Source organism: Dromiciops gliroides, chromosome 2, assembly GCF_019393635.1.
Source record: "Dromiciops gliroides isolate mDroGli1 chromosome 2, mDroGli1.pri, whole genome shotgun sequence".
Classification (NCBI taxonomy): domain Eukaryota; kingdom Metazoa; phylum Chordata; class Mammalia; order Microbiotheria; family Microbiotheriidae; genus Dromiciops; species Dromiciops gliroides.
Window position 1 is genome coordinate 657,621,083 of NC_057862.1, and position 27,860 is coordinate 657,648,942.

The following is a 27,860-nucleotide window of genomic DNA, read 5'->3' on the forward strand; positions in this document are numbered from 1 at the left end:
TGTTTACAAATATAGAGAAAAAAAGGCATCCTAGCAACCTCCTTCTAGGCAATAAAAATGGTCCTGGGAACAGCTAGGTGGTGCAGTGGATAAAGCACCAGCACTGGATTCAGGAGGACCTGAGTTCAAATCCAGCCTCAGATACTTAACACTTACTAGCTGTGTGACCCTGGGCAAGTCACTTAACCCCAATTGCCTCACCAAAAAAAAAAATGGTCCTGATACCCAGAGAGAGTTAAAGTAGTGAAAATAAAAATTATAGACCATTAGCATCTATCTCCTAATGAATACTGATGCAAAAATATTGAAGAAAATGTTAGCAAAGTGAATATAGCAACATAGTCTGAAGATTAATCACTCTGACTAGATTGTATTTAAGTCAGGAATAAGAAGTTGGTTCAACATTAGGAAAACTATTAATATAATTGCCCATAATAATAACAAAACAATAAAAATCTTATGATTATATCAATAGATGAGGAAGAGGCTTTTGACAAAATATAACACATTCCTGATTTTTAAAAAACATGATACTAGAAAGTTTAGGGATAAACTGATCTCCTCATAATATGGTAAATAACTAATATTAATAACTAGGAAATCCAAAACTAGTATTGTCTGTAATGGAGACACTTTAGAGGCCTCTCCAGTAAGATCAGTAGTAAAGCAAGAATGTCCTTTGTTACTACTGTTATTTGATATGATTGTAGTAATATTAGAGAAAGCAATAATACAAAAAAAATCACCCCAGAAATTGAGGCAATGAACATAGGTAAAAAGGAAACAAAATTAATGCTATCTGCATATGATAAGCAAAATGATTTACTTAGAGAGCTCTAGAGATCAACCAAAATCAATTGAAATAACATCAATAAAGTAACAGGATATAAAATAACACCCTCTTATCATTAGTCTTTCTGTATCTCACTAACAAAACCCAGCAAGAAGAAATAGAAAAAGAGACTTCATTCAAAGTACTATAAAACATATCCGATATCTTGAGGTCAACCCAACAAGACACACTCAAAACAGAGAGAAAATGACTAGCCACAACCTTTTCTCCCTTCCCACTCCAGTCCCCCACACAAGCAGCCATAGCTTACAATGGTACCATATTTCACAGTAATTTAAAGGTTTTATTGTGCTTTGGGGAACTGAATAAAAAAGTGATCTTGCCTTTGTCAGCTGAATTTGTCTCAAAGTCTACACATGAGATTGGGTATGAAGACAGCAAACCAGGTAAGGAAGACATCTAAAATATTTGGGTTTGTCCAAGTTTGCACTTCCATAGATTTTACGGCTAGAGATTTAAGAACTCAAGCACTGAGATAATATTTTGTTTGAGGGAGAAAGACAATCTTCTGGACCAAATACTCCTTGCACATGAAAGCTAGGGTGGGAGGGGTGGTGGAGGTGGAGGGGAGGACAGCAGGGGAAGAATGAAAGTAAATATCAAAGGGACAACAGAGGTTTGTCCTGCTTTCCTCTGAAAATCCATTCTTTCAAGGGGAGTAACTTCTGGGGGAGTTCCAGCCCACAAAAAGAAGAGAGGGCCCATTTGCCCAAGCATGCTCAGTAGGTTTGCTGACTCAGGGGATAACTGAAGGCTCCACCAGCCTATACCATGCCGTGTTTTTCTTTTCTTTTCTTTTCTTTTTTGTTTGTTTGTTTGTTTTGGTGAGGAAATTGGGTTTAAGTGACTTGCCCAGAGTCACACGGCTAGTAAGTGTTAAGTGTCTGAGGCTGGATTTGAACTCAGGTACTCCTGACTCCAGGGCCAGTGCTCTATCCACTGCGCCACCTAGCTGTCCCTACCATGCAGTGTTTATACAAGAACCTTGTCTCTTGGCAGAGAGGTGATGACCTACGGCTAGAGTTTTTCAGACATGGCCAATGTGTTTCTTTGTTTTGCTTGAATTAACTTATTTGTTGGGAGGGAAGGGCATATGTAGTGATCTAGATGCAAGGAAAAAAAAAAGAAAAAAGAGCATCAATAGAAAATTTAAAATACACAGAAAATAGCAAAAAAGTTCAAAGGAGATGTTAATAAAAAGCATAGTTGGGTCACTACATTGTTCAATTTTATATAGACCTTTTTTTTGAGACAGTTGGGGTTAAGTGATGTGTCCAGGGTCAAAGAGCTAGTAAACGTCTGAGTACACACTTTTCAAACGATTTTTTTGGGGTAGGGCAATGAGGGTTAAGTGAATTTCCCTGGGTCACACAGCTAGTAAGTGTCAAGTGCCTGCGGCTGGATTTGAACTCAGTTCCTCCTGAATCCAGGGCCTGTGCTTTATCTACTGTGCCACCTAGCTGCACACCTCCCACTATACACTTTTTAAAAAAATACTATATAACAGAAGTTGATGGGTTCATATCCAATCCATTTTGTTGCTTATATATTGAAATTTTGTTTAATTAAACAATTAAAACATTTTACAAATTAAAAAATACATTAAGAAAAAAGAATTAATTGACTCCTGAACTGTTCTCTAGATATGAAATTATTTTGTACATGCTTACATTAAAAATAAGTCCCCACTTGACTCTAGGTCTAGTGCTCTTTCCCTTACATCATAGTGCATCTTATAGACATTAAAGCAACAGAAGGATTATAATAAAGAGCAAAATGTGGAAATAGGCCATATTCAGCAGTTGAAATATCGTACAAATTTAATGCTGTTTTGGCCATCATTTTCCCAAGACGTGTTGGGGCTTCCACAGAGGTGTTTTCATAGTTCTGTCGCATACTCACCAAATGTGCAGTAAAGAAGGCGGTAATGAAAGACTGATTGGAGAGATGGAGTATCCTGGATGTATCCTTTAGGACATAGATGTTGCCAAAATCAATTCTGTCAGGAAACACATTGACCACAGGACCTTCTCCAACACTCCTTAAGCGGACAGTCTGTATCCCAAAAGAGGGAAAGAACACAGAGAAGACTGACAATGACCAACCTATCATTTCAATCAAGATAGTAAACTCTTTGGGCAGCTAGGTGCCGCAGTGGATAGAGCACCGGCCCTGGAGTCAGGAGTACCTGAATTCAAAAACCGGCCTCAGACACATAACACTTACTAGCTGTGTGACCCTGGGCAAGTCACTTAACCCCAATTGCCTCACATACACACACACACACACACACAAAGCTTAAAAAAAGATAGTAAACTCTTCTCATTCCTGCTACACAAGTCAGAATCCTAGAGAGTAATGAGGGCCTCCATCATCCCTTCTTGCTGCTATGGTGCTCCAGCCCTTGCTTCTAGTCAACAAGGAAAGCTGGCGTACAGAGTCAGACCCATCCAGGCCTGGATAATGTGGCTGACACAAGTGCCAAGGGAAGTAATGGGAGGACATGGCTACTTTCCCTAGTCTATGTTATCATCCCCATAACCAGGAAAATGTTAAACCTCCTCCATCTGCCACTTAGAACCACACCAACCTATCTTTCCAGACCAATAACGCATCACTCCCCTTTGCATCCTCGATGGTCCAGGCTCTCTGGCCTCCTTAACCAGTAACTAGAATACCCTCTCTCACCATATTCCCTGTACAGAATCTGTTTCCTTTCAAAGCATGGCTCAGGTGCCACCTTCTACATGAGTACTTTCTTGATCCTACCTGTAGCTAGTGCTGACCCTACCCTTGGATCATTCTGTAAATAAATCATACAAGTTGTTTGTACCCAGTAGAGTATAAACCCCTGGAGAGTAGGCACTATCTGGTTGTCACATCCCTAGTGTCCAGCACACTGCCTGTGGCACAAAAGGTACTCAGAAGTCCCCCATCCATTCGAATTTCCTGACACCTCTCAGTTTATGGCAATACCAGGCTTCTGGCTCCTTCCCTTTCCACAATAACACCCAGTTGTCCCACAGGCAGGCAGGCGATATTCTCCAACAGGATTGAGAGCAACACCTGCTCCCCCTTCACTTGCTAATTCTGAATATGAATGGGAGATTTTTAAAAAGGGAAAGATGAATTGAAAAACACCAGACACACATACACCAGTTCCAAAAGAATCAAATGTGGAGAGAACTCTCCTTGGAATAGTTGAGCACATCTCAAGGACTGGTGCCCAGCAACCATCTGGGTTGTTAGTTTGGCTTATAAAATGATGAAGGTTAACCATGCAGATTTTTCAAGAAAACAGTAGCACCAGAAAGAGTAGATTCTTTCTGCCTAGTAGGTCAACAACCTTTTCTTTTCTTTTTTTTTTTTTTTTGAGTGCCTGGACATAAGTGGGTTTATGTCAGGATTTTCAATAGATTGTTCAGACATGTAAGACACAATGATTCGCTGAATCAGTTAACATCTATATCTTTGAAGATTTTAGGCAAATGAACACAAGAGGTAATGGTAAGGGGCAGCTAAGCGGCACAGTGGATAAAGCACTGGCCCAGGAGGACTTGAGTTCAAATGTGACCTCAAACACTTGACACTTACTAGCTGTGTAATCCTGGGCAAGTTATTTAGCCCTCACCAAAAAAAAAAAAAAAAAAAAAAAAGGTAATGGTAAAATGTTATCCAAAGAAGAGAAAGCCTAACAATACATACAACAATATCTAAGTGCATTCAGAGATGGTGTTGCTTCTTTTAAATACGCATGGATAGCTTTGATTATTAGGGGGGGGAAAATCTATCTTTTTTTCTGGCTTCCATTTGGGATGCTACAGAACCAACTGATTCCTAAGTGAGACAGCCCCTGTGACATCCAGCATGCAACAAGTGAAATCACCTTGTGCTCTTTTGAAATCTCAGCAAACACAGTCACTTAGAGACAGTGTAAACTGATACCTAGTCCTCTGTAAGTGAGGCTCGAGCCAAGGGGCTGTGGGTAACAGCCATCACGCCCCCTCATTCTGGTGAGCATCAGGCTCGGTCAGACGAATCTCAGGTTTAGGGAGGCCAAGGTCAAGGAACCTCGACAGTCATTGGCTTCAACCTTTCTGTACTTCACATATGAGGAAACCAAGAGACATCATACAAATGCCCAAGGGAACATATGGAGCCCAGAGAACCCAGGAAGGTCAGTGAAAGTGATTCTAGTGGTTACACAGGTGAAGAGAGCATTAGCCTCTTTTCTGCCCAACTGCAGACACAAGCAGGCTGACTTGGGCTGTTTGATTGCATCTTTCTTACTCTGCAACTCGGATAGAAAACTCTAGAACTAAAAGAAGCTGGCAGAGAAGAATCTGCACAGTGGGTGTGGCTCTGCCTCTCACATTTATTCACTTTCTAGCATTCTCACCAGTGGCGGGTCCTTGCTCCCAAAGATGGCAATGTATACTGTGCACTCATATTCTCCAAGGACCTGAGCTTCTAGGACCACCAATAACTCCACTGTGCTCTGGGGGTTGATAATTCCACAAGGGTTTGGGCTAGAAAAGAGTACAGTAGGTGTCTCCTCGTATTCCTAGAGGGGGAAGAGGGAGAAAAGTAAAATGATAATTAAGTAAATACAAGCTCAGTCCTCAATGGAACATAAATATTATTATGAAAAAGTTTTGAAACAAAGACAGAACATTCCAAAAGCTATTAAAACTTAAAATGGCACTAAGACATTTTGGACTGCTACATAGTCCTGAGAATGCAGGGACCTGTCAAGATTTTCTGGATGTTTTTCCTTTTTCCCTTAATCATCTTTGGAAATAGACCAAGTAGTAGTACTGCTAGATCAAAGCTGATCCTACTATTCATCATGGGGATGAATTTGTCCAGCTTTGTGTCAACCGCAAATTTGATAAACACATCTTTTAAGCCTCTATCCAAGTCACAGATAAAAATGTAAACAATATCGAGTCGAGCTCAGAACTACTACAGAGGATCTACCAAGTTGATATTCAACCATCAACACCTACTCTTTGAGTTTGGCCATTCAACCAAATTCATATCTTACCATCTCTTCTGCATCAATAGCATAAAATAGTATCAACTGCTTTACTAAAGTCTAGGTGAATTACACCTCCTGTGTGTCCTTGATCTATTAGTTTAGTGATGCTGTCAAAGAAAGGAAAATAAAGGTAGTCTGGCATGATTTCCCCGAGACAAAGCCATGCTGCCTCTTTCTAAACACCCCTTCTTTTTCTAGTTGTTCACTAATCATCTCTTCAATGATCTGTTCTAGAGTTTTCCCAGAAATTGAAGCCAAGTTCACTGGCCTATAATTGACAGTTGTTTTATTGCTTTTTTCCCTCCTTTAAATAGGCACAATATTTTACCTTCTGTGACACCTCTCCTGTTGTCCAAGATCTTTTAAATATGTCTAACAGTGAATGAGTCATCTCGTTTTCTAAATTTTTTATGATGTCATTTATCTAGGCTCCAGGTGATTTGAATTGATCAAGAGCAACTGGGTGTTCTCTAACTAACTTCTTACTTATCTTGAATGTTGATCATTTTCATAGCAAAGGACATTCTCCTTGTCAAAGGAAATAGAAGCAAACTAAGAATTGCATAGCTCTCCTTTTTCCCTCTTGTGAGTTGTCCCCAACCAACTCAGGCAGCTAGTAGATAGCAGTGCTAGACATAGAGTCAGGAAGATGCGAATTCAAATCCGGCCTAAGACATTTACTAGTTGTGTGACCCTGGACAAGTCACTTATCTCTACCTGCCTCAGTTTCCTCAACTGTAAATGGGGATAATAAGAGCACCCACCTCCCAAGGCTATTGTGAGGATCAAATAAAATAATGTTTGTAAAGAACTCAGCACAGTTTCTGCTACATAGTGAGCACTTTAAAATGCTTATTTCCTTCCCCTCCTTTCCTCTTCCCTTTCCTCTTGTTACTACAGTACGGCTTTAAAAATTATTTTTGTTGAACTTAGCTTCACCAACCATCTTTGGCTCATTTTGTTTTCACTCTTCTGACAGTAGTTTTGTAGGACCTCTCCTATTCACTTTCTGTGACTTCCCACTGCTTCTTCAGTCTTCTCTGCATATACTTTCAAAAAATCTAAATTGGTTGAGGAGCCTCCTGTGCATCCACATCCCCTTCTTCAGGCACCTCCTGTTTTCCTTCCTCACTGTTTCACTTTATTATGTCTTCAGAACTTCATTCTTCATATTTTTCTACCCTTCCTCATTTAATTTGTCTTGAAGAATGTTGATCCATGAGATCCTACCCATCCCTCCTCTGAATCTCTCTTGACATTTGAGGTGCTCTGGAGTTCCTATGCTTTTCAATCACAAGTTCACAGTATTCCTGTGAGAATCAATCAGATGCAGAAGAGATTGCGGTTTTCACCTTTTAAAGGGTGAGATTGGGGCAGCCAGGTGGTGCAGTGGATGGTGCACCAGCCCTGGAGTCAGGAGTACCTGAGTTCAAATCCAGCCTCAGACACTTAACACTTACTAGCTGTGTGACCCTGGGCAAGTCACTTAACCCCAATTGCCTCACTAAAAATAAATAAATAAATGAATGAATGAATGAATGAATGAATGAATGAATGAATGAATGAATAAATAAATAAATAAATAAATAAATAAATAAATAAATAAATAAATAAATAAATAAGGGTGAGATTGCCATTGAGGCAAGGCAAGGCAAGAAATTATTGGCCACTTGATTTTTGGCAGAAAAAGACCTCTAGATATCTGGACAAATGAAATCTCCCATGACCTCTGTGCCAGGCTCCTAATCTGTTTTCCTGAACTTATGGATTTCCTCTATCAGTCTAGATGGTCTATCGTATATATTTGGATGACAAGACTGCTCCATTTAGCAGTCAGTAAGTAATAGGAGCCATCCCAAGGAGCATGAATAGGAACAGGCCTTTGCTCCGTTTTGTTTTTTTTTTTCTAGTGAGCCCCTTGATATAAGAAGCTTCTTGGTCCCATTTACTACCTCCCATCCCCAAAGGGCAGTGGAAGATCGGCCACTGGGCAGCAAGAACAGGCCGCCCAGTGGAATTTAAAGAGAGAAACAACTCTTCTTCATTTCTCACTCTCTTCTGATAATCCCCTTACACTTCTTGGAAGGGGTAGAAGCAATCTCCAAAAAATAGAAGGCATTAGCAGCTGGGGGAACTATGATGGATTCCCGGCAGGAGGTGGTGCTTGAGCTGAGTTGTTGGTGAACCAGGGAGTGCTAGAAGAAGCTGACTCCCATATTTGGGGCCAGGCTCCCCCAGGCCTAAACTGGTGAGGAGCATAAAGCCAGGTCCCCTTAGTGGGAGAAGAAACCCAGGCCTCCAGGTCTTTACAATTCCACTGATCTTTACCCAAATGCTTTCCCACTAGACTTCCCCATACTAGTGCCTGGACCTTCTGACATGCACAGGCCAAACCCCAGCTATCTTCTACCCATCCTGCTTTTTAAAAAATTCAGGCCATATTCTGCTCATTCGTTTCAAGGCCATGACTGTGTTCCTGAGCTCTTCTTGGGTGTTACCTTCTTTGCAATTCTGCACATGTATTCTTCTCATGACTATCCAGAGGCAGTTTTCTCCTTCACTCATCTTTGTCTTAAAGTCTTTTTGATTAAATGTGTAAAACGCCAGTTTACAAAGCACTTTATAAATATTATTTCACTTTACCTTCACAACAACCATGGGAGATAGGCATTATTACTGTTCCTATTTTACATACGAGGAAACAGACCCACCACAGTCAAATGAATTGTCCAGGGTCATGCAGCTGGTACCTGCCCGAGTCAGGATTTGAACTCAGGTCTGCCTGACTCCAAGTTCAGCGTTCTATCCATAGCACCACCTCTCTAACTTGCCACCCTTTCTTAGGTAAATTCCATTGGTAGCCAGGGGCCTGGAACCTTTTAAACTGTGACCCAGAAGTCCAAACTCCATTCTCAAATACTCTTTTCTTAGCCAGTTATTCACTTCTCAAATCTGGCATTGACTTTAATAGACAAGAGAGAGGAAAGGATGACTCGCATCTCTTTGGTCTGCAATTACCCACCTAGGGCTTTGTGATCTTTGAAAAGGGTTGGCTTTCTTCAGTCACTGTCATTTTTGCCCATGTGAGTCACCAGAAAGAGTCTGTTTTGGTCTGTCTTGGGAGGCTCACTCTCATATCTTGGTCTATTACAATAGCTGCTTAATTTGCCTCCCTGTATTCAATCTCACCATTCTACAATAAAAACCTGTTGATTGACTGCCCATTCTCCCTGCCAACTTAATAAGCTCTTCAATGATATCCCTGTTTGAATATCTCTTAGGACAGGAAATACATTGCTTTTTAAAACCGATTCCCTTATTAGAAAACTATAATTCTTGGGAACTTCTTTATATTATGCTGAAATCTCTTTCCCTGTAAGTCCCATTCATCATTCCTAGTTTAGTTTAGTTTTATTTCTTCCCATTCTTATGCTACACAGAAGAAATCTAATCTCTTTTCCGTATGTTCATAACACCATAGATTAGGTGCTGAAAGGCCCCTTAGAGGTCATCGAATCCAACCCCCTCATTTTGCAGGTGAGGAATCTAAACCCCACAGAGGTTACAAGACTTGTTCAAAGTCATATTGGTAGTGAGCATCAGGCAGAAGCAGGATTTGAACACAGGTCTCGCTGACTTCAAATCAATCACTCTTTCCACTGCCCCATGATAGAAAGCCCTTTAAAAATCTGAAGACTGTCCTCATGTCCTTTGCATATCTTCTCTTTCCCAGAGGCAATATCCCATACATATCAAGTGGGCACTGGGGCTGGGGCTGGAGGGTGTGGACTGGGATTCCAGCTCAGTGGCTAAGACTTGGGGAAGCCTTATTTCTCCAGGACTCAGTTTCTTCATCTATAAAATGAAGAAGTGGGACTAGAGGATTTCCGAGGTCCTGGCCAGCTCTAAATCTCCTGCTTCATCAATTGCTTCTGACGCTACCATTGCCCTCCTTAACCGAAGACAAGGGTCCAAATGCACTCTGGCCCCTATAGCACACAGTGGCCCTCCTACATGGTGTTACTTGGACTTAGGACCTCTATCAAGGCAAGATGAGCTTCTTTAGCAGCTGTGTCCTACTGTGTGCAGTGAGATGATTATACATTTAGACTCGAGGTCTTTTCCCCATGAACTACATATTTAAATCAGGTCTCCCTTAAAATATTCTTATACAATTGATTTTTTTTATCTAAAGAGAGAATTTTCCATGCAAAATTTGTGAGGTTTTATTTTCTTTCTTTTGGCCCATTATCTGAGCCAGGTGATATCCTTTCTAACCTTTTATCCAGAAATGTTTTCTTCCTAGACCCAAAGTGACAAAAGGATAGATAACTGTAACATGTAAGGCTACACCAACTTCTTCTCCCCCTTGCTTTCTGTTCTGAACTGTCTCTCTCTGGTCCTGCCATTTCCTTCGTGAATGTGACACAATGATATCTTAAGCAACTCAAGCTATAATTGTTGTAAAAAAGAACCCACTTCCTATGACCCATAAAGTTACATGCAATTATTTGCAGGGGCACCTTCTGTATGTGCCTTTAGTTGGTTCTACAGCTTCTTCATCAAGGGTGATTTTTTCTGGGACATTAGCAATTAATTGTACCTGCAGATATTCACTCTTACAGCTGGAGGGCCAGCTGAGCTGATAGAAACTTTCTCTAGATGTTCCTGAAACTGAAAGCAAGGACTACAATGCACCACAGGCCAGAGAATGAGGCTATTTAGAAGAATTTTCTTTCTTATTGAAGGAATCCTGAAAAACTGGGGGCGGGGGGAAGGGAGGATGGATAGAGAGAGATGGGAGACAGAGACAAAATGAGAAGGAGAGGGGTACAGAGATAGAGTGACTCACTTGTAAGAGAACTCCATAGCATCCTGGGAGGTCATCCTCATTGACGAGTCGCACCGTTTGCTGGTAAGGGTATTTTAGGAAACAGCACCCATAATTCAGCTCTGGATTAACCACACGGAGCTTGGGTACAACGCACCTACTCCAGAAAGAATATTAAATAAATCAAAAGAACAGAGAGCTTGTTTATTCCCAGATTATTCAGGGAAACAAGCACAATGCATCTGTCAATGTCACATGGTGCCTTTTCACTGATAACTACATTAATCATTTTCTGTTTTTTTCCTCCTCCCCTCCCCACTACCTTTTTTAATCAACACCCTTTGGCAAAGTATGCAGGGAGAAATTGCAGTGGGTCCTTCTATGGGACTGTACTCTGTCAGTGTCAGTAAAGGCTCCAGTTTTCCATCATTATCCCCTTTTCAGCCTCCTTGGTCCAACAAGGATAAACTCCACACCAGTGGGACACTAGCTTGTCTGCCAAGCTCCTACCCTCTGCACTGCTGGGAAGGGCCTCCCCTAGCTACACCTCAGCTGCTGGCGAGTCCTCTGGGTCTCTATATGACCCTAATTCCAATTCCTCCGAACAACCCTTGTGCTAGCAGAGGAGATCCCATCAGCCCGCATTCCCAGAACCAGCAAGACACATTCTATCACATGACCTCATTCGTAGCTCTCCATTGTGCTAGAGGTCTTTCATGACATGTCTCTGGTCTTTTATTCCCCAGATGGAATCTTTTTCTTTTTTTACCAACTTTTTCAAAGTTTTAATTAAAGTTCAATTTTAAATATTTTTCTAACTTATTTGATGGCATTCTTGGCACAGTAATCTGCCATAAATGGATAGTTCGGGTTTGGATGCAGGTTACTGCCCTCTCATAGGGAGGGGTGGCCAAGAGGGGGACCCTACACTGAAGGACAGATTCTAGTATCATTGTCAAAACAAGATGGGACCCTAACAAGGATCTGATCCAACTCTATGATGTTGTAGGGGAGGAAACACACCAAGAGAAAGGAAAGGGTTTTGCCAAGATCACATGCTTGCCCATGCCCATAGCAGAGCAGAGACTCAAGCTAAGTCTCCTGACTCCTGATCCAATGCCCCTTCTCTCTGACCAAGCTCCCTCTCAATTTTACAATGCAACATTTAGCATAGGGATTTGGTCAGTGGGTCTTAAGAGCCAAAAAGTTGAGGACTGACATGGATAAAAGACAAAGTATCATATTTAGCTCAATACATTTTCCTGGAATTTGTTTGCAAAAAAAGAATGATTAAAGGAGCCTTCAAGGTAAATTAACTGCCTAAAAACCTGATCCTGAGAAGATCCGAAGTAATCCACCCACCACATGAGGCCAAAGCATTTGTAGCAAGTCATCTAGCAATCTCATGGGATCTCAGAACTATGACCTTTTGTTTTCAACACCTACTAGGATAATTGGGCAGCCAGAGGGTAAAGGATCTAGAGTTTGCCAAGACTGACCCCATGTAAAGGAGATGGCAGACTGCCTGATGCGGGACTGGGCACTCATAAGGTCATTCTGCTTTTGTCTCATGTCTTGCAAAAACAACAACAACAACAACAAACACTGCCCTTGGTTAGTGGGCAGGAGATCTGATTTCTTTTCTTTCTGAATCAATAAAGCAGTGATATTTTTATCTTTTTAACTTTCCCCCCAAACCCAACCTTCTTCCAAACTTCCTTATTTCTAAGCGCATGGCATCCTTCTAGTCATCCAGATCTACAATTTCCACTCCATCCTTCACTCCTCACTTGTGCTCAGCCCACTTGTGCTCATATCCAAACCGGTGTTAAATGTTAGCCTTTCAACACCTACACCACTTGTCCTCTTTAACTCTACTCAAGCAGTCATGTCCCTAGCCTAGGTGCTCATTACATCTTCCCTAGACTATTGCAATAGCATCTCAATTGGTCTCCCTGCCTCAAGTGTTTCCCCTCTCCACTTCCTACTTCCCTCCATATGCATAGTGCTATCAAAGCAAAGGAGACCCCTTAGGGCTTCATGGAGGTGGGAGTGGCCCCTGAGCTGAGCCTTCAAGGAACAGGATTCTGGGAGGCCAAAATGAAGACACAGTTATTTAGGTGGAGTTGTCAAAAAGGCATAATCAGTTGGGAAAAAGATGTTAGATCTAAGCTAATTCATATAGTCAAGGGGTGAATGTCACCCTCTATGGGACCTTTTGGGGCCTCAGTTTCCTAGCTTATAAAATAAGAGATATATCACATAATTTCAAAGTTCCTTTCTGGTTCTAAAAATCCCACAATTCTATGATTGTGAGTCAGTCAGTAAGCATTTATCACGTCCCTCCTTTGTACCAGTCATTGTGCAAGGCTTTGGAGATACAATGACAAAAATTAAAAAGTCCTTGCTTTCAGGGAACTTACATTCTATGATGAGAGACAATGTGTACATGCATTAGTATGCATAAAATGTTTTTGAAAATATATATGTATATATTTATAAGGCACAGCTAGATAGTTCAGTGGGTAGAGCGCTGGCCCTAGAGTCAGTAAGACCTGAGTTCTAATCTGACCTCAGACATTTACTAGTTGTATGTCCCTAGGCAAGTCACTTGAGCTCTGTTTGCCTTAATTCACTGGAGGAAGAAATGGCAAATCACTACAGTATCTTTGCCAAGAAAACCCATGGACAGTATGGTCCACAGAGTGATGAAGAGTTGGGCACGAGTGAACAATAACAACATTTATAACATATATGTGTCTCTGTGTGTATAAATGTGTATTTCATATATATATTCAATATGTATACATATATATATATTCAAGGTGATTTGGGTATGGGGAGGGTACTAGGAGCTGAGGAATCGGTATACATACATGTACATGTACATGTACATGTACATGTACATGTATGTGCATGTACATGTGTGTGCATCTATAATATATATTTAAACAACAAATGTACTGCAGATATCAATATAACTCCCCCTTCAGTCTTCTCTTCTCCATGTTAACAGGTTAGTAGATCAGATGTCAGCTTCAAGGAGCCAGTATACAAATGGGCCTAGACAGAATGAAACGACGGGCCTAGACGGAATGAAACAACGTACCCAGACATGGTTATGGATCTGCCTGTGTCTCAAGTACATTCAGGCAGCACAAAGCCATCAGAGCTCATTTGCACACTGACTCCCTGAAGCTGCCGTCCTCTAATACGGTACCAGAGAGAAGACCATGGGGGTGACATGACAAGTGTCGCCAAGTATTTGAAGGCAACAACATCTGGGAGGAAGCAGCTCCCAAGTCAGCTCCCCTCATGAGAGAGCATCCAGCAGAAGCTGGGGCACGACTCGCTGGGGATGCTGGGCAGAAGCTTCTCCTTCAGGTGCGGGGTGAACTAGACCCCTCTGAGGGCCCTTCCTGGGCCTGGAAGAGCCTATTAGTCTATGCACATGGAAGACAGAACACCTTAGCCTTTTGTGCGACATGGCCCCAGGAGCAGTCTGGTGAAGACTATGGACCTCTTCTCAGAATAAGGGTTTTCAATAATTGAAGGAAATGCTAAATTTCAGTTAAAGGATTGTGAAAATAAAGATGTATTTTTTCCCCAGCCAAGTTGATGCATCAGGTCAAGAACTTCTGACCTAGAATGCCATTTTATTTAACGCCTTCCACTGTGGAGAAGTAGACCATTCTTGCTGTTGGATAATTGGAGGACAATATCCTCATTTTTTTTTTTAGTGAGGCAATTGGTGTTAAGTGACTTGCCCAGGGTCACATAGCTAGTAAGTGTTAAGTGTCTGAGAATGGATTTGAACTCAGGTACTCCTAACTCCAGCTCTATCCACTGTGCCACCTAGCTGCCCCAATATCCTCAAATTTAAAAGATGGCAACTGTGCACCTCTTTTCCATGAACTCTGTCAAAGGGCAAACTCTGAAAGTCAGTGACAGTAATAGACATTTTGAAAAATGCAAATATTCCTTCTCTTAGCTACACACCAAGTGCTATTAAGGTATTTGCTATTTCTGGAGGTTCATCATTTGAATGTCAAGTTGGTTTTCAGCCTTGCTGGGAGCCTTGGCTGCTGTGGTTACAACCTGCATGAGTGACAGATACTGAGACTGGGGGGCAAAAGAGGAGTCCCAGTACCTTGCTGTAATGAGTAAGGCCAGTACTTCCTCGCCAATACCCTCTACATCCACCACGAGAGCCAGCTGGTACTTCTGCACAGTGTTGGAGCACAAGGTTACCTGGTGAAAAAAGGGTAGACACTCACATTGGGTTTTTTACAGTTGTAACTTTCCTGCTTGTGGGAAGGGGGTGACATAGGGAGAGGAGAATACTATGAATCAGTTCAGCTGCTAAAAGAAAGTTCTTCCTTTCTTCTTTCTAATCCCCACTCCCTTATCCTGACAGGGGAAATCAATTCGATGAGCATTTATTAAACTCCTATTATATACCAACTCAATTTAACAAACATCTATTAGGCACTTAATACATGTGACCACAATGATAGGTGCTGGAGATACAAAGACAAAACAGTCCCTGACCTCCAGGATCGTACAGTCTAGTAGGGCTAGGGCATGAGATGTATCCTGATTAGCAAATAGAAAATACATAGAAAGAAATTTCCATTCCTGAGGGGAGGTGGGGAAGGGATACCTGCTTCCCTTATTTCAAAACTTTTTTCTGCTTAATTGTTTTGAAATGGTTTGCTCTAGAAAAAAATGGGGTTTTTTGTGAAATAGTTTTCAGCATAAGTTAAGAGCTTCATGACTCCTAAGGTTCAAGCAGAGCTAATGGCAAACATTTCTGGTTGCAATAAAGGCCACGAGAAGGACAGATGATCAGGTAAGGAAAAATCTACAACTGGAAGTAAATAGGCATGGATTGTTGCATTTTGATGGGAAGACCTATCCATGAGAAAATAAAATTTCTCCAATTATTTAGGTGTGTCTTTATTTCCATAAAGAATTTTGAACTTGAATTTATAATTATGTGAATATGCATGCGTCTTGGTAGCAGATTCAAGCATTTTAAGCATTCTGTAGTTATTTTCAACAGAATTTTTCTTTCAGTCTCTTCATGTTATCTGCAAAAAGTGATTACTTTGATCTCCTCTTTGCTTTTGCTTATTTTCTCCATTTATTTTTCTTATTTTATTGCTGAGATAGCATTTCTAGCACCATATTGAGTAATAGCAGAGATGATGGATATTCTTGCTTTACCCCTGATCTCATTGGGGAGAGTTCTAGGTTATTCATATAACACACCTAATGTAGCTTCAATCACTCTTTTAAATTTCTGCTGCTATATATGGAAAGGAGGAAAGCTAGGGACAGCTGGAAGATAAAGAGATGTTTGAGAGCAGGAACTCTGTCTTCTTTTCTTTGTATTCCCAGAACTTAGTACAGTGCCTGAAAAACTGTAAGCACTTAATTGATGTTTTCTGACTTGACACCAAAGTCTTTGGCACCATCAAATGGTTCAACATCAGAAACAGGGCTTTTTTGGTCAGTGGAAAAGGCATTAAAAATGATGCCAGAGGGGCAGCTAGGTGGCTCAGTGGATAGAGCACCGGCCCTGGAGTCAGGAGGACCTGAGTTCAAATCCAGCCTCAGACACTTCACACTTACTAGCTGTGTGACCCTGGGCAAGTCACTTAACCCCAATTGCCACACACACAAATGATGCCAGCTAGGTGGCACAGTAGATAAAGCACTGGCCCTGGATTCAGGAGGACCTGAGTTCAAATGTGACCCCTCAGACACTTGACACTTACTAGCTGTGTGACCCTGGGCAAGTCACTTAACCCTCATTGCCCTGCAAACAAAACAAAACAAACACAAAAATGATGCATTAGCAGCTGTTTTGCTGCTGCACCTAAGGACCATGGCTTTTCTTTGTACCTGTAGCACTTAGTACAGTGACTGGCTTGTAGTAAGCATGTAAAAAATGTTTGTTAAAATAACTACTGGAGTGGGGGAGGGGGAGATGTGATTTTTGTCTCTTCTCCCTACGAGGACATACCTGTGTTAAATTGAACAGGGAGGAATGGGGAAGTTAGCTATTGAAAATGCTAAGTGGGGGGCAGCTAGGTGGTTCAGTGGATAGAGCACCGGCCCTGGAGTCAGGAGTACCTGAGTTCAAATCTGGCCTTAGACACTTAACACTTACTATCTGTGTGACCCTGGGCAAGTTACTTAGCCCCAATTGCCTCACTAAAAAAAAAAATGCTAAGTGAAGTGGTCTGAAAATTGTGGTAGTTATAGGATTCTCACTAGGAAATTCATAATGAACAGCTTTGAGGAATTATAAGAGGATTTTATGCCAAACTAGCTGAAAGTCCTGAGAACTGTGGACAAGCCTTAGAAAGGACCCAGAACTTCAAGATAAGAGATCAGTCATAAAGAAGCATTCTAAACAAGTCGGGGATGAGACGGGGTCCAAGTTGAGTCCATCTCATGTAGTGTTTTCCCTTTAAATCTTGCTCTCAATGTTTATCATCTTTCAAAAATGGACTCAGAGCTCGTCAGACCTAGGAGAGACTTTAGAAAGCATCCCATCCAGCCTCATTTTGTTGATGAGGAATCTGAGCCCCAAAGGGATTGATTCATTTGCTCCAATTTACAGAATCACAGAATGTCAGGGCTAGACTCTCAGAGGCCACATAGTCCAGTCTGTAACTGAACAAGTATCCCTTCTACAATCCTCAACAAATGGTCATCCAGGATTCACTCAAAGCCCTCTAGTAAGGACTGTCCACTACGTCCTTAGGCTGCCCATTCTACAGTTGGACAATTCTAATTGTTAGAAGCTTTCATTACATCTCCCCCCACCACACACACACACACACACACACACACACACACACACACACACACATCTCTCCTCCACCTCCAACCATTTCTCCTAGTTCTGTACCTAAGCAGGACAAGTCTAATCCTTATTCCTCTTGACAGTACTTCAATTATTTGAAACCAGCCATCAAAAAATTATCTCCCCCCACTGTCCCCTCCCCCAGTTCATTCAATAAATCATCATGTAACCCTTGTTACCTCTATCTTCATGCTCTGCACTCATTGTTCCTCTTCTCTTTGCTAAACCAAACACTTTCCACCCCAGTCACTCTTACACCAAAATGGGGGGATCTTTCACCATGATGGCCACCCTCCTCTGGACCCTTAGACTCCTACGTGTGCTGCCCAGAACTACATCCTTCAGATATGCTCTGAGCAAGGCAGAACACAGTGCAAATATCACCTCCTTTTCCTGGAAACTGTGGCTGTCTTAATGCTGCTTAAGATTGCATCCCCTTGCAGCCTCCCCTCCCCCAAATCCTCATATCTTTTTAGAAGAATTGTTGCAGAATTATGTCCCTCCCACTTTGTATTAGAAAATCGCTTTTTAGGAGCCCAAATGTACATTTTTCTCTGTTAAATTTTATAAGATCCAACCCAATATCCTGGTAAGGCAAGGGCTTCCTGGATCTTGACTAACATCCCACATGTTGGCTATCTCTCCCAGATCTGTGTATTAAATCTGAAAATCTAAAAATGATGCCATTCATCCCTTTCTGTAAATCAATGATAAAGACATTAAACAGCAAATAGAGAAGCTCCCTCCATGATGACATTCATAGCACATTAGTGACAACTCTTTCATCTGATTAGTTCTGAATCTGCCTAACTGTACTACCATCTGGCCCATGTCTCTCCAGATTTATCCCCAAGGCTTTGTCAATGGAAGACTGTGCCAGGTGAACTCTTGGTGGTGATGAGTTCTTCCTCTTCAGCTGTTCACCCAAGGCCCCTTTAATGCTGTTAATAGCATTTTGTGGCAGTCAGTGACAGGGCTGGGACCAGCATCCAGGACTCCTGATTCCTTCCTCCTCTGATGTTCTTCTCTATTGCACCCTACATTTCTTAATGTTGCTAGACTCAGTTGATTTCATTGAAATTACGTTTTAATTTTAAAAGCACCCATGACTGACATCTATCTTTCTTCTGCGGATCTCTCTCAGTGGAGCATGTCTGCAGCACATCACTACTACTGTTTCATTATGGGGCTGAAATCAAGGCATCACCACTTAGCCAGAAGCCAGTCACTCTAAATATGCAGGCAAAGCCAATGTTACAAACACAAAGTGACAGCACCACCATCACCTTATTCCCTTAGTTATCCATGGTTGGATAACTAAGTAACCTGAGAACGACTGTTAGTGTTGATCTACCTATTTCATTAACATATGGCTTCATCAGTTGAAGTGGTGGTGGTGGTGGGGGAAGGATTTGGTCTCCTGTGGCATAAAAACATATCAACTCAGGTTGCGAGTTGCTGGTGGTAAGTGTAGACCAGCACAGTGGTCTAGGTATAGAACCTCAATTTCAATGGAAAAATTTTCCTGGAAGAAACAGCATGATTTAGCGGGAAGAATGCTGATTCTGGAGTTTAGAGAACGTGGGTCCAACTCCTGACTCTGACATTCACTGTCTGACCTGTGGCAAGTCACACAACCTCCCTAGGCCTCACTTTCCTCATCTCTAAAATGGGAGTGTTGGATCAGATGGCGTCCCAGGCTCCTTCTAGTTCTAGATTTATGACCCAAATCTATAGGCTGGAGTAGGTTTGATGGTAAATCCATGGTCTCAGTATAGTTCCCACTACTTTAAAAAGATGGATAGGGGCAGCTAGGTGGCACAGTGGATAGAGCACTGGCCCTGGAGTCAGGAGGACCTGAGTTCAAATCCGGTCTCAGACACTTAACACTAGCTGTGTGACCCTGGGCAAGTCACTTAACCCCAGTTGCCTCACTTAAAAAAAAGAAAGATGGATAGCCTGTTTACTTATATCCCATTTTATTCCCATTGCCTGTGTGGACATGGCCCTATTTTCAAAGGGAGTACCAGAAGATGGATAGAGGATGAATGGAGTCATTTTCCATTCATATTTGGCATGGTAATATGAATTGCAGGATGGCCTAACGCTGACATTTTAAACAAACCAAACTGTTCTACCCGATCACTGTGAAGGCTCTGCATTGTACCCGAATAGCAATAAATCCCTGAGAGCGGATGGTTCCTGAAGTCGGATTAAGGGTGAATTCTCGTGGTTTGATTGCTGGTGGACTCTCATTCTTCCATGATGGTTTTTTGATGTCTAAAGTCTGCTCCAAACTTGTAACACTTGGTTCTCCAACGCCATCACCAGGCACTCGGAGTTTAAAGGTCATGGGAATCAAGGATGTGTTGTTGAGGGAACAAGTCAAAGTATGAGGAAACCCTGGAGAGCAGAGGGAGAGATGAAGAAGGAACGTTCCAATGATTTACTGGCACACGGAATTCATAATGAATACAAAATAAAACACTAAGCAGACATGCAGTGAAGTGGGAAAGAGAATGGCTTAGGGGAAAGAGGAAAGATCATGGAGTCCAAGGCCCTGGGTTCAAAGCCAGCCTCTGGTACTTGCTTAAACCTGGGTGACCTGGTGCCAATCATTTGCACTCATGGGCCTCAGTTTGCTCAACCATAAAACCTGTAAAAGGGTTAGCCTCTGAGCTCTCTTCCAGCTCCTAAAAACCTTTGCTTTGCTTTTCAAAGATTAACAGCAGGGTACCACTGCTTAAGGACTCTAAGCATGATCTTGATTTGTTTGTCCAAGTTCCCCTCTGCCTTAGCTCCTGGAAACTTAATAGGTTCTCACTGACAAAGCAGCATGTGCTTAATAGGGCAGGGTTAAGAAAATTCCCCATTACTTTCATTTTTGGTGGGTGGAAGGTTACTGCTGTTCCCTCCTCCTTCCCAAAGGAGATAGCATGCATAAAGCAATTTGTAAACCTTAAAGTGCCTTATTAATGCAAGTTGTTATTATTATTATTATTGTTCCTAAGATCCAAGGGGCAAAAAGGGCCCATTATATAGAGATCACCAGGCCAAGGCCAGACTGCTTTGACAAGCAGAAAAATTGTGACCACCCCGGCCTTCTTATAGTGCCGAGGATCCCTCCACAGACCTGGGGTGTTGAAAACAAGCTCAATACTGTTAAGCAGGGTTGAGTTCAATTCTTAATTAAACATAAATCTGCCTGGGAAAAAAGGCTTTTAGTGCCGGCCACGGCCTAACCCGAGTCAGGGGTTCCCTTTCTACCAAGCATGCTCAGAACGCTTTTTAGGGAATGCCAGAGCTCCTGGGTTAGAAATTAGTGTCAGATAAGTATTAGAAATCCAACCCCACCAAATTGTGCTGCCAGCCCCAGGAGCCGCACAGTGGGATAACAAAACCAAGCCGCAGTCATTTTGCTACCACGGAAAGGTTAAAAAAAAATGTGCAGCTAATACTTTAGAGGCAGCCTGGTAGGTCAGAAATGGTACAGGAGGAAGAACTAGAAGGCTTAAGCAAAAATATCAATTTTGCTGCTACTTGAGTGATTTGGGGTAAATGACAACATCTCTGTGACTCAGTTTCCTCATCTGTAAGATGTGTATAATAAAAAAACAAAAACAAAAAAATCAAAGATGTGTATAATGCTAACATATCCACTATCTACTCCACTGGGTTTTCAGGAAAGTATTAAAATTGTTCCTGTAGTAACTCTTCCTTTATATTCTGTTTTTTTTTCATAAAACATTTTATCAATATAATCAAACATAAGTCTATAAAATTTTATAGGTGCCACTGCTACCCCATAATTGTTATTGAAGTACAGCTAGAGGAAATTAACACAAACAAAACATCCCCAATATTAATCAGTGAGACATCTGCTTCCAATAAGAAAGTGGTAGCTAATTAACAAAAAAAAAAAATTCATGGCAAATCCAATTTATTTTCCTGGCTGCATATTCTGATTGCCCATAATGGGCCTATACTCCCATTTTTTTGGTCAAAAAAGCATAGAGAATTACTTCTTTAAAAAAAAAAAAGACAACCTTGTTTTTGGAGAGGCAGTTTCTAGATTTTAGCAAAGAGTTTGGAACAAGGTTCCCATCTAAGCTGAATAAGATCTACCCGCTCTGCCCCACTTTTTTTTTCCCTCCAGAGAGTAACGTTTTTAGTCCTAAGACTATTTTGAAGTGTTTGGAAATGGCGCCACGCCTGAAGATTCAAGTATACATGAATTGCTGTTCCCTTTTCTACCATGCCAGGTTTTGATCAGAGAAAATGATCACACCTATTTTACAGATAAGGAAACTGTGACAATGAAGAGTTGTCATTGATATGTAGGTTAAAAATGGATATGAGAATCCAGAATTCCATAGAACTAGGCCATTTCTCAGTTTTATACCACACCACTGATATAGCAAAGGGACACAAGGGGAATGAGCAGCCACAGCACCTTGGGAAGAATACAACATGGAAAGTCGGAAGACCTTGGTTCAAATTCTGGCTCTGCTAATTACTATTTATGAGTCCTTGGATAAGTCACTTCCCCTCTGGGCTGCTATTTTTACATCTCTAAAATAAGGAGACTTGGACTTGGCTAGATGATCTCTAAAATTCCCTTTAGTTCTGTTTTTGATTTTTTAAAATCCCTAAGAGAATCCCTGGTGACCAACCTGTGATTATGAAGCTATAATGGAAGTTGCCTAGACAAAGCCCTTCCCCTGTAGCTGAGTGAGTCTTCTGGCTCCTTCTTGTGGGTGAGTCCCCTTGCTGAAGAAGCCTCTGGTTGGCTCCTGCTCACCTCTCCTCCCCATGGGCCAAGCAAGAGCAGAGTCACAAACCATCAGGCAAAAAGAAAGTAAGAAAAGAACAAGAACCAAATTGTTTATCCCTCAAAAGTCTACAGGGTAGAATGGAAAAGCTTTTGCCACTTAGTGGCCAAGCCTCTGTCACCTGAGCTCCCTGGCTGGGGTCAGGGAAGGCCACAGGGGACCAACCAGAAGCTTCTGGTTGTGTAAACTCTTTGGCAAGGAACCAGCCCTACCCACTGAAGGGGTCAGGGGCAAGCTTGGGTCCAGAGAAACTGCCTGTCCAGAAGATGAAGGAAACTCCCCTGATTCCTCATTACAAGCCAATTAAATAGTAATTAATGCTTTAAACCGGAGGTTTTTAACATAAGATCCCAAGGAGTGGGAGGAAATTCCAGGGGATCCATGAATTTGGAAGGGGAAAAAATGACATCTTTATTTCAATATCATTGATTTCCTTTGTAATGAGATGTATGTTATTTTATGCATTTAAACAGATGAATCTGTGAAGGGATCCCCAGGCTTCACTGGACTGACAAAGGAAATTACTACATTAAAAAGGTTAAGAACCCCTGCTTTAAAGAAACAAAGATGTAATCATGGATTTGAGAAAGTACCTAACTGTAATAAAATGGTCAGATGGGGGGGGGAGAAATTTACATTACATAAGAACTGTTTTTTCATTTTCTGTCCTTTCTCTTCAATGAGAGCAATATAGGTTTTCAAAACAAAAGGAAATAAAGGGTACAAAGTCATCGGAAAAGGGAATGGGTTTTCTTGAGCGTCTTGGGGCAGAGAACCTTCTGCAGAGAATGATGATGCACTTCCAATCAATTCACCATTGATTTCATGTTTAAGCTTCAGATCATCTCTGAAAAGCCTTTTGTGGACTGAGCTTGGCTAGTCAAAAAATCTGCATTTAAATGGATCCATTCTGAATGTGTGGACAGCTGAAGTAAAGGATGTCAGCCAGATGGTGATTTTAATAGGGGAAGAGAAGAGAATTGAAACAGGAACACTCTCAAGGCTCATGGCAACTAGGAAACTGGGAAGTGGTCCGAGACATCCTGGTCTGTGAAAATACTACTTATAGTGAAGAAGAGCAATGAGACAAAGACTTTTGTTAACCTTCTAGTCATTCTCTAGGTCATCTTTGAGCTAACTATTGGGTCACAGACATCACAACACAAATACAGAAGTGGTAATCCCCTTTCCTCACAAGGGTGTAAGGTTATTCTATGGAATCCCCAATTAAAAACCCAGGACATACTCACCAAAAGAGACATCACCAAAATCTAAAGATGGAACATTAAAATGGAAAGTAGGCCCAATGACACAGCCTCTATATAGGGGAGATAGAAAGGCAGAAAAGTTAATGGAACCATGGGTAGCACTTGAAGAAAGGTTAGGCCTAAAAATCACAGGTTGGCCCACAACAGGACTCAACCTTACGTACCACTTTGGTGAAGCAATGGATGCTATGGGTCATTTTCCCACCTACTAAATTAGTCATCTGCTAGGGGATATAAATGACCCAACAACCTCAACAGAATTAAGTCGAAATGGAACTACTTTCCCATTGAGTGAGAAAGCACAAGGAATATAACATGTAAAATGTGAATTCATGTCAAAAACAAATGTATGGGCCTGTACATTTTAGACATTAATATTCCAAATAAATAAGGAGAAACAAAACAAAAGTCTAGAGTAAGCTCCTACAGAAAGGCCTTGTTTTATGATTACAGATGCCCAGATACAGGAAAACTTTGTTTCTGATGCTTGGACATAATTACCATCATTGAACATTTCCTTATTTGTAATAAATACCCATCTTTTGGTTGATTTTGGTTTTTTTGTTTTTGTTTTTGCAGGGCAAAGAGGGTTAAGTGACTTGCACAGGGTCACACAGCTAGTTAAGTATCTGAGGCTGGATTTGAACTCAGGTCTTCCTGAATCCAAGGCTAGTGCTTCATCCACTGCGCCACCTAGCTGCCCTACCCATTTTTTCTACAGCTGATTTAACCTCCAGTATGCTAGTGACATTATAGATTCATCAAAGAGGGTAACTTCCCAGCCATCCCCATTATCATCTTGCCTTGAGACACACTCTCTCTCTCCCTCCCTCCCTCTCTCTCCTCTCCTCTCCTCTCCTCTCCTCTTATTTATGTGGCCTTGGAGGGGAAAATCCCCCCACTTAACCTTTCTGAGCCTATTTCCTCATCCTGTGAAGCATGAGAGCAATCCTTGCCCTGCCTAGTCACAAAGTTATTGTGAGGATCCAATAATATAGTAGAGGTAAAAATCATCTTAAAACCAAATGCCCCCCCAAAATAATAAAATAAACGAAAAAACCAGGCAGCTAGGTGGTACAGTGTATAAAGCATTGGCCCTGGATTCAGGAGGACCTGAGTTCAAATCTGGCCTCATACACTTGACAATAGCTGTGGGACTCTGGGCAAATCACTTAACCCTCATTGCCACCACCAAAAAAAATGCCACCATGAAAAGTGTTATTAGTATATAGAGAAGAAGGTAATAGGGTTTAAAACTGAAAGACTGCCTAATCCAAGCTCCTCACATTATTTTATAGACCATGAAGCCAAGGTCCAGAGAAGGGAGATCACGCAGGTAAAAAGTAGCAGACTCAGGATCCACTGCTTTTTGGAAAAGAAATGTTTATTGGATGAATGAATGCTGAGAGTCCCAGATTTTTTTCTAACTAGAGCAGCAATAAGCACTGTAGCTAATGAGATCTAGTGTTCATGTAAAAACAAAGGCTGGTCCAGCAGCAAGAGATAGAAAGAGAAATTCCATTTAAAGTAACGGTAGATAATATAAAATACTTGGGAGTCTACTTGCCAAGACAAACCCAGGAACTCTATGAACACAACTACCAAACACTCTTCACACAAATCAAATCAGATCTAAATAATTGGAAAGATATCAATTGCTCATGGATAGGCAGAGCTAATATAGTAAAAATGACAATACTGCCTAAATTAACTTACTTATTCAGTGCCATACCAATCAGACTACCTAAAAATTATTTTATAGAGCTAGAAAAAACAATAACAAAATTCATCTGGAAAAACAAAAAATCAAGAATATCCAGGGAAATAATGAAAAAAAATTCACAGGAAGGTGGGTTAGCGGTATCAAACCTGGAGCTTTACTATAAAGCGGCAGTCATCAAAACTATCTGGTACTGGCTAAAAAATAGAATGGTAGATCAATGGAATAGGCTAGGCACAAGAAATGCAGTAGTAAATGACACTAGTAATGTAGTGTTTGATAAACCCAAAGACTCCAGCTTCTGGGGTAGGAACTCAGTATTTGACAAAAACTGCTGGGAAGATAGTTTGGCAGAAATTAGGCATAGACCAACATCTTACATCTTATACTAAAATAAGGTCAAAATGGATACATGATTTAGACATAAGAGGTGATACCATAGGTAAATTAGGAGAGAAAGGAATAGTCTACCTATCAGATCTTTGGAAAGGAAAACAGTTTATGACCAAACAAAAGATAGAGTATATTATAAAATGCAAAATGGATGATTTTGATTACATTAAATTAAAAAATTTTTGTACAAACAGAAGCAATGCATCCAAAATTAGAAGGGAGGCAGAAAGCTGGGAAACAATTTTTGTGGCCAGTACTTCTGATAAAGGCCTCATTTCTAAAACATATAGGGAACTAAATCAAATTTATAAGAATCCAAGTCATTCCCCAATTGAGAAATGGTCAAAGGATGTAAACAGGCAGTTTTCTGATGAAGAAACCAAAGCTATCTATTGCCATGTGAAAAAATGCTCTAAATCTCTAATGATTAGAGAGATGCAAATTAAAACAACTCTGAGGTACCACCTGACACCTATCAGATTGGCTAAAATGACAAAAAAGGAAAATAATAAATGTTGGAAAAGCTGTGGAAAAATTGGAACACTAATGCATTGTTGGTGGAGCTGTGAACTGATCCAACCATTCTGGAGAGCAATTTGGAATTATGCCCAAAGGGCGATAAAGCTGTCCATACCCTTTGACCCAGCAATACCACTTTTGGTCTTTTGCCCAAAGAAATCATGTAAAGGGGAAAGGGACCCACATGTACAAAAATATTTATAGCTGCTCTTTATGTGGTGGCAAGGAATTGGAAGTTGAGGGGATGCCCATCAATTGGGGAATGGCTGGACAAGTTGTGGTATATGAATACAATGGAATACTATTGTGCTGTAAGAAACAATGAGCAGGAGGAGTTCAGAGAAACCTGGAAGGTCTTGCATGGGCTGATGATGAGTGAGATGAGCAGAACCAGAACAACATTGTACACAGTATCATCAATATTGAGTGTTGATCTACTGTGATGGACTATATTCTTCTCACCAATACAATGGTACAGAAGAGTTCCAGGGAACTCATGATAGAAGAGGATCTCCAAATCCAAGAAAAAAAAGAACTGTGGAGTATAGATGCTGAATGAACCATACTATTTCTTTTGTTTTGGGTGCTGTTGTTTTTTCTATTTTGAGGTTTTTCATCATTACTCTGATTTTTCTCTTATAACATGACTAATGCAGAAATAGGATTAATGTTATTATGTGTGTGTGTATATATGTGTACATATATATACATATATATACATACATACATATATATATATACACACACACATAAAACCTATATCAGATTACCTGCTGTCTAGGGGAGGGGGGAGGGAGGGGAGGGAGGGAGAAAAATCTGAAATTGGAAAGCTTATATAAACAAAAGTTGAGAACTATCTTTACATGTAATGGGAAAAAAATAAAATACTTTATTAATTTAAAAAAAAACAAAGGCTGGTGTGATAATTCACAGTCTCCTGGCTCAGGGAGTGGGAAGATAAACGGAGAAAGGGTAGTTGGTATTGAAGGTGGCATTTTTCTAAATATTGGCAAACAAGGTCCATTGAACTTGAGTTAGCAGCTCAGTCCCACCCTGCTCTTCCCGAGGTGACAGCTGTAGCCAAGTCCAGTAGTGCTTCCAACTGTCCATGAAGAAAATATTATCAAAAAAGAGAAAAGACTTATTTTTTGTGTGTATTCCTACAAGGAGTGATGTTTCAGAAAAATCTGAGCAAAGCTGAGATCTTATCTACATTTGAAGTCCTGATTCAAGCTCCTTACCTGATGGTCAGTTTCACAGGTTCAGGGGATCCATTGACACTGAATAGGAATTCCTCCTTGAAGTGCCCCAGGATGTTGGAACTGAAGGAAATCTGTATGGTTTGTAGCCCAGAGGGCTCCACAATGCCTTCCTTGGGGTTAAAGATAAAACAGGATCCCAAAGGTGTCGTTGGAGGCTCCAAATTAAAGAGAGCATCGATGCTGCCTTTGTTGGACAGAATGGCCTGGGTAGGGAGAGAGGCACAAGTGAGAAGACAAACAGTGGATGTGTCTTTTCAAAGG

The 27,860-nt window shown here is 41.1% G+C and overlaps 1 protein-coding gene across 1 annotated transcript in view; it reads right to left on the reverse strand.

Annotated features, from left to right (window-relative positions):
- The window catches only part of HYDIN (HYDIN axonemal central pair apparatus protein), a 589,624-nt gene that overhangs the window by 247,924 nt on the left and 313,840 nt on the right, over positions 1 to 27,860 (reverse strand). Inside the window, 7 exon segments of the mRNA XM_043981230.1 lie at positions 2,756 to 2,908; positions 5,253 to 5,417; positions 10,747 to 10,882; positions 14,876 to 14,976; positions 19,773 to 20,008; positions 23,688 to 23,755; positions 27,579 to 27,802. Of these exon segments, the coding sequence (XP_043837165.1) occupies positions 2,756 to 2,908; positions 5,253 to 5,417; positions 10,747 to 10,882; positions 14,876 to 14,976; positions 19,773 to 20,008; positions 23,688 to 23,755; positions 27,579 to 27,802 (1,083 nt within the window).